This window comes from Rhinatrema bivittatum, chromosome 9, assembly GCF_901001135.1.
Source record: "Rhinatrema bivittatum chromosome 9, aRhiBiv1.1, whole genome shotgun sequence".
In the NCBI taxonomy this organism is placed as follows: domain Eukaryota; kingdom Metazoa; phylum Chordata; class Amphibia; order Gymnophiona; family Rhinatrematidae; genus Rhinatrema; species Rhinatrema bivittatum.
In genome coordinates this window covers 170,070,212-170,083,592 of record NC_042623.1, presented here as the reverse complement: position 1 = coordinate 170,083,592, position 13,381 = coordinate 170,070,212, and the positions used below count along the sequence as shown (strand labels likewise).

General features: G+C 42.4%; 1 protein-coding gene across 2 annotated transcripts in view; it reads left to right on the top strand.

The window, feature by feature from the left end:
* Positions 1–12,965, top strand: part of UBXN7 (UBX domain protein 7) — a 255,626-nt gene extending 242,661 nt beyond the window's left edge. For both annotated transcript variants that reach the window (XM_029617005.1, XM_029617006.1), the window contains one exon: positions 1,571–12,965. In XM_029617005.1, coding sequence (XP_029472865.1) covers positions 1,571–1,732 — 162 coding nt within the window. In that variant the 3' untranslated portion in view covers positions 1,733–12,965. The remainder of the gene's footprint in view (positions 1–1,570) is intronic.
* The last annotated feature ends 416 nt before the right edge of the window (positions 12,966–13,381 follow it).

Here is a 13,381-nt window from a genome sequence, read left to right as displayed (position 1 = left end):
CTCTACACATGTGTGACCTGAAGTACCTGACCTGGAAGGTCATATTTTTGGTGGCGGTTGCTTCAGCGCACAGGGTCAGCAAGCTCCATGCCTTAGTGACTTATCCACCTTTTACTAAGTTCTATCATGACAGGGTGGTCTTGCATATGCACCCTAAGTTCCTGCCTAAGGTGGTGACAGATTTCCATCTTAACCAGTCAATCGTCCTGCCAATTTTCTTTCCCAGGCCCCATTCACATCAAGGCGAATGAGCACTGCACAGTTTGGACTTCAAGCAAGCCTTAGCCTTCTACCTGGAGCAGACAGAAGCCCATAGATAGTCCACCCAACTTTTTATTTCTTTTGATAGGAATAGGTTGGGCTTTGCTGTTGCCAAACAGACAATATCCAGTTGGCTAGCAGGTTGCATCTCCTTCTGTTATGGCCAGGCGGGATTGCATCTTGAGAGTCATGTCAAGGCTCATTCTGTCAGAGCCATGGCAGCATCGGTGGTCCACTTGCAAGCAGTTCCCATGGAGGAGACCTGCAAGGCTGCGACGTGGAGTTCTCTACACATATTCACATCCCATTACTGTCTGGATAGGGATGGCCAACGCGACAGTAGATTTGGCCAGTCTGTCCTCCGGAACCTTTTTGAGGTGTAGAACCCAACACTCCCAAGCTAGGGCCCATTGTTTGAGTTCAGCCTGTCTCCCCCTCTGTTATCAACAACACCGATCAGCAAAAGCAGAGTTGCTTACCTGTAACAGGTGTTCTCCAAGGACAGCAGGATGTTAGTCCACCCGCCACCCCGCGGAGTTGGGTTTCTCCTATTTTTTTTTTTATCGTAATTCTATGTTTCGAGGGGGGTTCCTGAAGAGGGATCCTGCATGGACACGTGGTATAGGGCATGCTGGGCATGCTCAATGCGCCTTGTCAAAGTTTCTAGAAACTTTGACAGACGTTTTCCGTACTGGGCTCCATCCTGCTGTCCTCTGAGAACGCCTCTTATAGGGAAGCAACTCTGCTAACTCTTTGGCCCCTGTGACTATATAAAAAGTAGGTCTGAGGATGAAAGGAAGATATGATTAGAGAGAGCTAATTTGTTTACTGTAATATCTAGTGGATTGTGTTCTGTCTCATTTCAGGTAGAGGTGTTTTACTTTTCATCCATAGATCTGTAAATGTAGCACAAATATTCACATGAGTACAAAAGTGAAACTGCCTATACTGAAAGGAAAGATAATGCATCGTGTCAATGACGTCACTGTTTGTTAAAAAATAAAAAATGTTCCTACCATGTTAACTGCATTTTATATTAGTGTTAAATAAAGTGTTGAAAGTAGATAGTATTTTAAGTATTCGTTTACCATCTGTGGCATCTCTACATACAGAAGGAATTAATGAAAGATCCAGTTTGTTCCATAGGCCTTAGAACATTTTAATTGATGTTCCAGGGATTAATCTTTCCAGGGATACGTTCATGATTGCAAAGATAATCATGTCCTGCTTTTAATACCCATTCTTACCCACTAGCACACAAAAGAAAATATGCTTAACAATGGTTATTCCACCCTGTTTTTCTCTACAGGCCTTGGTGAAGCATGTCCAGTCTAAAGGATACCCCAATGAACGGTATGAACTTCTCACCAACTTCCCTCGAAGGAAGCTTTCTCACCTGGACTATGATGTCACATTACAGGAGGCGGGCCTTTGTCCCCAGGAGACTGTTTTCGTACAGGAGAGGAACTAGCTCCATGGCTCAGCATACCATCCCAATCCATCCCATCCCATCCCTTCCTTCCTGTTGCTGGTATTATCAACTGACCCAGAAGGCAGCTGGTTTCATATGGTCACCAAGCTCAAGTCATGCCCAAAACAAGAGATGTGGTCCCCTTGCCTTTTGATCAAAATAAACTCAAGGATAAGCTTCTTCCAAGATCCAGCTATAAAAGGAAAGTGCTCCATTTGGAAGAGAGAGAGAGAGGAGTGGTGGCCGTCTTCCTTCCCACTTCTTCTTTCCTGATGCATCCAATTTTCAGAAATAAAGAAGGTGACAAAATGATTGCATCTTCAACTGTTAATTAGAAGGGGAAAACATGTAAAAATATGCACTCTGGGTTATTTCCCTCCTCGTGATACAGTGTCACAGACATCCAACAGGATCAGCCCTCTGCACACAGGGCAAAAATGGACCTTGACATTACTCTGATCTCTCCACACATATTGGACCACTAGAAAAAAATGTATATGATAAAGTGCCTCAACTACTCCACACTGAGGGGCACTGTGGGTTCATGAGTTGAGAAAGTGGCAGAAGGGTTTTTGAGTTTCACTGATCAGCAGGCTCTGACAGCTTTTTGAAATCACTCTTCCTTTGCAGTCCCTCAGATCGGACCACTTGCTTTACTTTGCTCTGTTGTGTGGAAGCAGTGGGTCCGAACTCGCCTTTGCTTTTGTGCAACTTGACTTCAGAAAGGGGACAAGATCACAATTTTTCCCGTTCAGATTGCGTCAGGGTTTTGTTGAGAGGTACATTAATCTGCTTTTCTGGTCAGCAAGACATACCTCCAATTTTTCTAAGCCACTGGACAGTGAATATTTTTGTGATTTTCAATATTTATAATTGAGCAGTTCTGTTCAGGAGTGTGCTACCATTGGGGTCCGTGGAGGTGAATGATGTCATGTAAAGGGCTTCTGTCTTCCTACAGGGGGGAATAAAAAGGTATGGTGGGTCGGAAATGTCTTGATTCTTGATGCTCCTTATCTCAGCTAAGACACTCCTACCCTGAACTCTTTCTTTCTGACCCATGACTGTTGTCTGGGAACTGGGAAGATCAGATTTGATTCAGAATAACAAATGTAAAACAGAAGAACCTTGGCACTTGATTTCCTTTGTTGATGAACAATTATAAACTCCTTTCATTATGGTGGCTTCACCTATCTCCAGCACATCAGCTCAGGATAGCGTGCACTGTTGTTAGTCCTGCACCTCTGTGCATCAGGGAGAAGGAACCCAACATTACCTCATTGCAAAGCTAACCAGCTTAAGTTGTCATGATTCCTCTTGCAATAGTGTTCATGCATACACATGCTCAACCCTCCCAACCCCTGCTTTGCAGAGCCATCTTTAGGCTGGAGTGGGGCTTGGTGCAATAATAAAATGCCAAAGCATAGGGTAATGAGAGGAGGAGGGAGGGAGACCTTGTGCTCTTTTGCTCCAATTCTGTGCTGTAGTTGCTATTCTCCACAGTTCCTTTCTTTTCTCTTACTCCCACAAAGTTTGGCCTCCTCTTCTTTGGCTCCCTCCCTCTCCTGTTCCCCCAGGCCTCCACTCCTTTCCCCCACCCCATAACTCAACCTCATCTTTTATGTGGGGAAAATGCTGGGACTGGGACTGGTCCCGGCGACTGCCAGGAGAGGAGAGTAGAGAGGAGGCAACAGCAAGTTAAAAAGTGAGCATAGGGCCTGTATGTGATCATTCATTTACAATTCTTATAGTTGTCCTGCTTCCTACATTTGTTTCCAAACAGGAAAGGGAAGGCCAGGACATCACTGTGGTCTGTAAGTGCATGTTCAGTCACAGGCCTAGCACTCTCTGATGTAAGAGCTGATGTAAGGAGTAGCTCAGGTCCACACATTGAACCAGGTGTCCTTCCCCAAACCAGTAGTCCACAATATAGGGCTGTCTTTAGGCCTGCAAGATGCAATTACTGTGGGCCCCTCTAGTCATGGGATCTGGTGAAGCAACAACTTTGGCACGTATCTAACACCAGCCCTGCTGCTTTGTCACTAACAGCCATAGGACTTCTCCCATTATAGAGAACTTCCGAGTTTTCTTAAAAAAAAGGAAGAGGGAACAGATAAAGACACCAAACACTGCTTCATCTAATATGATGTTAATGTGATTTATCAGTCTGTGTGTTGTACACAATTGTGTATTTATCAGCCTATGTTTGACATTGAAGATGGTAGCAGTGCTTCACATTTGTGGTGATATATTTCTCAAGATGAAAGTAAGAATATACAAATAATGCAAAAGTTCAAAGCCAACTTCACTGTCTCGAAATGGAAGCTTCTTAGATTAAACAAAACACTTTATAAAGTTTTCCATTAGTAGAGAAATGGTAGTAACATTGCAATTACAGCCTGTACCAGAAACCTTGCAAAATTAGTGCTAAGTTCTATTATAAAACTTTGTTTTGTTTGCTGCCATCAATCACCTTGCACACGTTAAAAGTTAAAAATTCACTGCCAGCGTGTGACAGGTTCTGTATTGCACCCATGCCCTCAGTTATAAAAATATTATTCTGCAAGAGTAGAGCAAGCCATAACTGATGTTAGCATGAATCACTTACAGGAGATTAATTTATTTGCAATATTAATGACCCAGTACTATACAGGATAATTTGCAGGGTTGCAAAGTTCCTAACCCAAATTGCTGACAGTCCATATTTGGGCACAGAGATGTAAAGGGGCTTACTTAAGGCACACAGTGAGCAGTGGAGAGTAGCAAGTGGCACTGGGCTCTGAGCTCTAATTACATGCCACACTGCTAACCCAGTTTCTAATGCATTTATTTTGAACTCTCTTTAAAAGTTAGCAAGTGCCAAAAATGTATTTTATGGTATGAGATGACAGTTCTCATGTTTGGAGCAGGGAGATTGCAAAATTGAGGTGTTACATTGCAAACAGTGTAAGTTAACATATCTGATACTACATGAAACTTCTCGCAGAGCCTATAGAATCTATGGATTTCACATTTGCTATAGCAGTGGTTCTCAATCCAGTCCTTAGGCTACACTTAGCCAGTCAGAGTTTCAGGATTTCCAAAATGATTGTGCATGAGATAGATTTGTGTGCACTGTTTCCATTATATACAGATCTACTTCATGCATATTTATTGTGGATATCCTGAAAACCTGACTGGCTAGGTGTGTCCAAAGGACTGGATTGAGAACCCCTGTGCTATAGAACTTTCTTTATAGAAATAAAGATGAAATTAATTCTTACTTCTTGAATACAATCAGACCAGTCCAGACAGATGGGTTATGCCCACTGACCAGCAGATGGAGATCAACAGGCTTGCTGATGTCACCCCTTATAGGTATCTCTGCTCACCTCAGCCTGCCAGTATCATATGTGACAAACCAAATGCAAACCAATCAACAGAACTTTGGTTCTTGAAACTTTTTTTTTTTTAACGGACTTCTAGAAGAGCTAGGAAGATAGGTAAAGATTATAACAGTAATTGCTCATCTGCTTTAAAGCAGCGGAAATATGCCACAGCTCTGCCTTCTCCAGTCAACTTCTAATTGCAGAAATATATCATTTTGACAGCCAAGGATGGGTCCTGTACTGGTCTGACTATATTCAAGGAAAGAAAATTATCAGATAACTAATTTCACTTTCCTGACTTATATCCTTCATGATCACTAAAAAGGGGTATATACAAGACAGCCCCTGAAATTCTGAGAGAAGAAAAAGTCACCAGGAACAAAACCTTTAAGATAAGATGCTTCAAAGAAATGTCTGAGAGGCTCAAGTTATGACCCTGCTAAAGAAGTTAAAAACAATTTCAAATTCCATGATGGAACAGTAGACTGTAAAAGAGGTCTAATATGTTTAATTCCTCTCAAAATGCAAGATACATCCAGATGGGAAGAGAAAGGTCTACCCTAAATACATCCCCTGAAATACGAGAGAGCTGCCAATTGAGAACCAAACCTTCAGCCAGTCTTTCCTGTAAAAATCCAAGATCCATGGAACCGACACTGTACTGAGAGTACACTGTCAGCACATCACGTCTCAAAAATTTGCTAAAGTCACACACAAACCAAAGAAGTGGAAAACCTACTGGCCTTCAGGAGAGTAGCCACAGCTGCTGGCAAATATCTTTCTTCACTAAACATACCTTTTCAAGGACAGAGCCATGAGACAAAATTGACCCAGATCCTTGTGAAGAACTGGTCCCTGTGAGAGCAGCTCCTTGATGGGCGAAATCTTAGTTTTTCCGACTAAAATCTTGTGAGATCTGCATACTAAGGACGCTGAGGCCAATCTAGAGCCACCAGAATCACCAGACCCGGATGCTTCAAAATCTTTAGGAGAACTTACCCTATCATGGGCCATGGAGGGAGCACAGAAAGCTTCTTACATCTGCCAAACCTGGACCAGAGCATTGATTCAGGATGAAAGGCCTTCTCTTTTCTGCCTGAAAATCTTTTATACCTTGCGTTCTTGGCAGTCACCATCACATCTATCATTGGAAGTCCCCACTTGGTGGCAATCTGAGCGAAGGCAACTGGCAAATAGGGACCTTTCTCCTGGATTGACTGTTGCGACTGAGAATATTTGTTTGAATATTGCCCACACCTGCTATGGGTGATGAAGACAGGGCACTCACATTCCTTTCCACTCAAGTGACAGAGATCTACCTCCGACCCCTGCAAACTTTTGGTCTCTTCCCCCCCCCCCCCCCCTTATTGATTTACATACACCACCGCTATAGTATTGTCGGACATTATCCTGACCGACTGACTCTTGAGAACGAGCATGAATTCCAAAAGGGCTAGGGAATTTCATGAGCCTCCAACCAATTGATAGACCACTGCCTTTCCTCAGGACTTCACTTCCCTTGTGCATGGCAATCCAGAGAGAGAGAGAGAGAGAGCCCTCCAGCCTGACAAACTGGTGTCCATCACTGTGACCCAGTCAGGATCTCCAGATCTATATCCAGTTATAGGTTCTTGAAATTCAGCCACCAGTGAAGGTTTACCCTCACCAACTCCGGAACTGGAAGCCTTATGGCTGGGGATTCCCCCTGGCAACAAGGCCCTCTTGAGAAAGCTCATGTAAATTTTTGCCCAGGACTCCAAATTTAGCACCGCTGCCATGGAACCTAGCAGCTGAAGATGACCAAATGGATTCTTGACGGAAAGTAGTGCCCAAACCAGAGAGGCTATCTTCTGAATTCTTTGATCCATTAAGCAAACACAACATGTTGAACTGCGACCCCCAAATAGTCCAGAGTCTGCTGTTGGTGAAATTGACAATCCAGCCCAACCCCTGCAGGAATTGAACTATCCTGCAGGTGACAAGGATGCTTTTCTGGAAGGATGGAGCTCTTATCAACCAGTTGTCCAAGTAAGGATGAATCAAAATCCCTTCCTTGCACAGCACCACCACAACCACCAGCATCACCTTCGCGAAGGTTCTTGCAGCGGTGGCCAACCCAAAGGATAGTGCCTGAATGTGGAAATGCTGATGAAGCACCGCAAAAGGCAGGAAGTGCTGATGATCCTGTCTTAGTGGCATGTGCAGATAAGCTTCTTTCAAATCCAAGCTGTCAGAAATTCTCCCTTACTGATGGCCCAAATCACTGATTACAATATTTCCATTCTGAAGTATATCACCTTCAGGAATCTATTGACTTGTTTGAGAACTAAAATGGGATGAAAGGCCCTGTATTTCTTGGGAACCACCAATAAAGGGAATATCAATTTTGGAACCAGAATCACTGTCTTCAATTCAAGAAGCTTTGCTAGAGTAACCTTTATTGCTTCCCTTTTCCTCATGGAATGGTATGGGGAAACCACAAAAGGTATGAAACAGGACAAAAGAATTCCAACTCATAATCATCTCAAATGATGTCCAGAACCCACTGATCTGAGGTAATTTGGGCCCATCTCCAATAAAAAAAAAAAAAAAAAGTGATGCGGTCTATCTCTGGAACAGAAGCTAGAGCCCCCAAGGGCTCATTGTGAGACACAAACGTATACTGTTCAAGAGAATCCCTCTTTACATCCTTCTTTAGCACAAAAGGATTGGTATCTAGTAAAGGATTTTGACCTCTAGGCATTCACTCTCGTTCCCTTAAAATATCTTGAGTCCTGAAATCTACCATGCAACAGTAAACCACGAGAAAACGTCTTTGCATTATTATCTGGAAGTCTCGGCATTTTAATATATTCCCAAGCCTACACCATCTTCTCTAGGTCCTCTCCAAGCAGAAGCCAATCCTTAAACGGAAGGTCCATCAAATTAATCTTAGAGATGGAATTTCCTGATTAGTGTCGCAGCCACAGAAGCCCTTTAGCAGCAACAATCAAAGCCCACTCCCTGGATTAATGAACGCAACAAATCATAAAAAAGTATCTTATCAAATATGCTGAACCAGGCTCCAACTGAGAAGAATCTTCCAAAGAACCATCCTGCACTTGTTGCCCCAAGTGCAAACCATCCCTTGGAACAATACAGCTGCAAGCAGCAATCTGCAGTGCCATACTGACTACTTTATAGACCTGTTTAAGAACAGACTTGATCTTCCTGTCCTGAGCATCCTGTAGAGCTGCACCTCCCTCTATTGGGATTGTGGTTTTGTTGGTCACTGAACCGGCCAAGGCTTCTACCATAGGAAACCAGAACCTCTTACTCTGCTGAGGGTCCAAAGGATACAGTTTAGTCATCAAGCGACCCCCCCCCCCTCCCCCCTTTTAAAATTAATCTCTGGAGACACCCACTCCAAAACCACTTCATGCAGTGGGGAAAAACGTAGATGGCTTTCTGATACTGACCATGATGGGATCCCCTGTGGAACTGGATGACACTTCCTTCTTGTCCTCCGCGATATTTAACATACTCGAGGAGTTGGAAATTAGAGAAGCCTGTTCCTCTTTATGGAAAAGGCTTAGCATGGAGTCCACCTCCTCAACCTCAGAGAAACTTGCCACCTTTTTGAGCTCCTCCTCACTGAGTCCTGGGTAACCTATTAAAACCATCCAGGGAATTCTTAGAGGCAGAAAAAATCCTCATCACCTCTTCTATCCTGGATGCCTTAATGGGGCCCAGAAGGCACAAGGAATTCGGGAATATTGACAACTTTGCCCTGTCCCCTATAGAAGACATATAGTCCCTTCATGATCTCCATAGAAATCATGGCCCAGGGCTGGGAGGAAACATCCATTCCCAAACAATCTTGCTGAGATACAGGAGAATCTCCAGTAAACTCTGAGGTCCCTGATGTAAGTGAAACATTCTCCTCAGCTCAAAGGGAGAAGGCCACCCTCTCCTTCACTGCCTCGTAACAAAATGGCTGCAGTTCTGAGGAACCGCAGCTCTGACAGGTAGAAGCTGTCTAATTGCGTCTCCAGCCTCATATCCTGCGACTGAGACAAATTCTTCATGACAGAGCTCTCCCTGAGCTCTATTACAGTCTCAGTAGTACCTGCCTGCTCCCCCCTGCCTGGACAGAGCGTGGATCTTTTCCCTTGCTCTGCCTGTGCTACCATGAGCAAGCCACCAAAAAGAACTCATGGTCTCAGCACTCAAAGTCTCCTGTGCAGACTTAACTTGACTCTTCCCTGCTGAAAATACCAGGACACTCAAATGTATTCTCCTGCAATAGTGCAGGATGCTTACTTTCTCTTGGATGCAAGCTTTTTATTTTTAATTGCTGCTTGAAAACAGGTGACTTTAAATTTAAAAAGGAAGTGATAGACTAGCAAAGCTCAAGTAAAAGAGCCTCAGCAAGAGTAAGGGGGGAAGTAAGAGGAGGGAAAACAAAAAAAAGCCCCTGGTCCTGGTTTACTCAACTGGGAGGGAGCATAGGGCTTTCACCACAGGAGCTGTAGAAAATTTTATTTATTTTTTAAATATTTATATAAACAAGGACCTTGCTCATCTGAGGGAGTGAGACCGAATCTTTCACCTCAGGCAGCGCCTCTAGCTATTCTTTTTCAGTCTTCCGGGCCGATGCCTACCATCTGTTGGAGATAGAGAATACCGGCAGGCTGTGGTAGCAGAGATGCCTGTAAGTGGTGGCATCATCAAGCCTGATGATCTATCTGCTGATTAATGGGCATAACCCATTTGTCTGGACTGGTCTGACAGGATGAAGAGGAAGCATGTTTTGGGGAAATAAATTCTAATAGTACCTATTAGGACCTTACATGAAAGTAAATTGGAATGGAGGGCTTGAAGCATCAGGTTAGTTGAATGCCCTTTGGTAATTAGTAATTTAACACAGTTACCCCTGGTGCTTCTTTCCCTTCCCTTTTTTTTTTTTTTTTTTTTTATATAGTTATCTCCAGCTGCAGTGCCTGCAAGTGTCTGAGTAGTGACTGATTATTTGATTTTAGATGTTCTTAATCACTCAGATATTGGGGACAGATACGGCTGCACACGGTCTTCTATAAGTTTTTACTGTTAATATTGCTTATATCTTTGGTTTACATTCCTTTTTTCAGATATTAGATTTAAAATTGTGTCTTGTCAAAACTGGACTACTTTTTTGCTTGAAAAAGTGAGAAAGGCCTGGCCATATAAATGCTACAAAGCTTGCTCTGCCTGAATTCTTGGTTCCTTGGACTAGAATATAAACAGATTTGCTAGAAGGAGTGTGAGAAAAATCTGAGTGTCATTAAAGCAAATTCTCAATTAGAATAAAAATTCTTACTCTCTGTTTTGGATCTCTTAATATTTTGATAAGGTTCTGATGCCTCATGTGACAAAAATTGTAAACTTAAAATGCAGCAGGATGGTCCTATTAGCATCAAGGAGCCTTAGACTGTCCTGTATGTTAGTCATTTCACAGCTAAAAACTAGGCACAGAAGAAAGAGCACGGGAAGCACTTATGGTCTTAGTGTGGTAACAGATATGAGAGGCTGAAGGCTTGGAAAGAGGGATTAGCTACTTGCTTAGAAAAGAAATGGTATATGTGATATTGGAAAAGTTTTCTCTCTGCTGCTGCTTATGATTTAAGAAGGAATGATTGCTTCTGGTTACCCTTTATTTTAACCTTTTATTTTTGTGACTTAAGATGGATTAACATGGCAATAGCACTTCTCCATATCCTGAAATAATGCTGCTTGTGCATAGTGGCATCATCAAAGGCAGCCTGCTAATATCCATGCCCAGGGAACACCAGGAATGCTACCTGAATCTGACGAGGATAGAGGTGGGTGAGCCAAGGCAGAGCTTAGGCATCTGGCTTAACTCGTAAGAGTCAAACACAAGTCGAGCTAAAGTTTTAGCACGGTAAAGGAAAAGTACACAGTCTTAAAAAAAGAAAATGTCTATGCTTGATGTATCTTCTGCATGTTACTTTTCTTAGGCTTTGCCCCTCTCCTTCAGCCCATCCCATTTTTCCCTTCTTCTAACTCACTTTAGCAACCTCTTTATCATCACTCCTCTGTACCTGCAGCTGTGCTGAGTAAGCTTGAGCTGGGTGGCGCCTGAAACCTCATACTGTTCTGGTAGTGGCATCTGATTTCCCCTAGCACTGTAAGACCGGTGGCAGGCAGCTAATTCTGGGAACCACCTAGGCCATGGTTGCTAGGAGGAATAAATCTTGGCTTGGTTTGTCTATGATGAGTAGGGTGACATGCTCCAGCTTTCCTACTCTCCTGAAACAGCAGCAAAGTGTAGCCAGTGTCATGAAACAAAACCTACCTATGCTAGATGCTATTCAAGGTATATAAGATAGAAAAATAATTCTTAAATCTTCTTTAAATAGCTAAAACAGGGACCTTATTAAGAAGTTTCTGGGGCCCCTTCACTCATGTACTTAACATGGACATGGGGCCCATTTTGGCAAAAGGCACACAGTTAAAGTAATGGTAGATCTATATTTCTCTGACTGTTCCTATCTGTACAGTGGTTGCTCAACAGTATGTTGCTGTAAATGTTTTTTGCTCCTTTAGTCCTCAAGTGCCATCCTATAAGCTAGATCTCAGCATTTGTTCATATGATATACAAGTGGGTAGTGTAACTGCTGACAACAAGAATTACAGAGTGCCAGGAGGTTAAGCAGGACTCAGACTTAATGCACATTGCTTGCTTATTAAAAATGTTATGTTCCCTGAGGAGAAAAAAAATCTCTGAACACCTCCCCAATAGACTGGCACAACCTGGCATTAAATATTTGATGCCTTTACTATAGGTGGCAGATAAAATTCACCTAACTCTGGGCTTTTGGTTGAGGGCTATTAACCCTCAGCATATTGAGGGCACATCATCTTTCAGTTAAACGGGGAAAATGGAAGGAAAAAGTATCCAAAATCCATTATTTATAAGAAAGCCATAATCTTCTCTGTGCACTCAGAATTTGAAAAGTACACACAAGAAGTAGTAATACCAAACTTGTCAGTTCAAAATATTATTGCTGTCATTACTTTTAAAATTCTAAGCAGTCCCTAAGCTCCCCCACTCTCGGTCCAGGAACAACTAGGTTCAGTATCACTAGTTGCTTGTATGAAACACAATTTGAGTGGTTTGTGCAATGTTTGTGATGACATAACCAATATGGCCCAGTCTAATCTAAGCGACATGCTTCCCATGTACAGCAAAATAGCATTTTAAAGAATAAAAAAAAAATAGCTTTGCAGTGAAAATCCATGATATTACTGCTTGGTGTGGATATATTTAAACTACTGCACAGTACACTGTTAACCATGCCTAATAGATTTAAAACGAAATGTCCATGTCCAGTCTGTATACATCACCATAGGATTATGGTTTAGACCTTATGTATGCTAATGTCAAGTGAGGTAGAAGACTAGGAGGGATGCGGCATCATTCAAAAGTTAACAAGTATGGAAAACGACAAATTATAGTGATGAAAATGTGGTAAAAAATATTTAATTCAAGTGTGATACCTACTTCCATGGGACAAAAACAAATTGTGTAAAAATTGTGATCTCATCCAGCTGCTGCTGTTCTTGAAGATTTTGGTTTTCAGAAGTTCTCCAGTAAATAATTTAAAGTTGTAACTTTCCCCTATTGTGCTATGTCCTATTTCATTTTAACAACCTATTGGGGGTGGGGGGAGGGAAGGGAAGTGTCCTTGAACAATCTGTGCTGCGAGGGGGACCAAACTCAAGGAATATTCTTTTCTGTACACATAACTGCTGCATATTTTTATAAATATAATGTAAATGTCTTATTGTAATATTTGAACCAGAAAATAAAATCATTTTCAGTAATTGCCTTTTTATCTTTTGGTTGTGTATTGACAATGAATTGTTTCTTTCTTGACCTGTATTTTTTTTTAAACGGATTGGGGAGATTGTCTCCCAATTGTTTTGGGTGTGAAAAAAATCATGCGACCATTACCTATGTATTATCACAATGAATTATTAGAGAGAAAGGATTAACAATGCTCTGTATCATCAAATTCATCTGAGCTGCAGGCCCCTGAAATGCAACATTTGGGACCCATGAACTAAAGATTTCTGAAAGCATGCCTAGGGGGAAGGAAAGGGAAGATGGTGGCCCAAAAGGAGAGGTGGCCAAGGAAAGGTTTGCAAGTTGCTTGTTCTCCCTCTGGCATAACCCCTAAGAGGGTTATGGGAGCAAGAAGCTGCTTTAATTTCAGGCATAATTAGGTAGGCAATTTTGGTT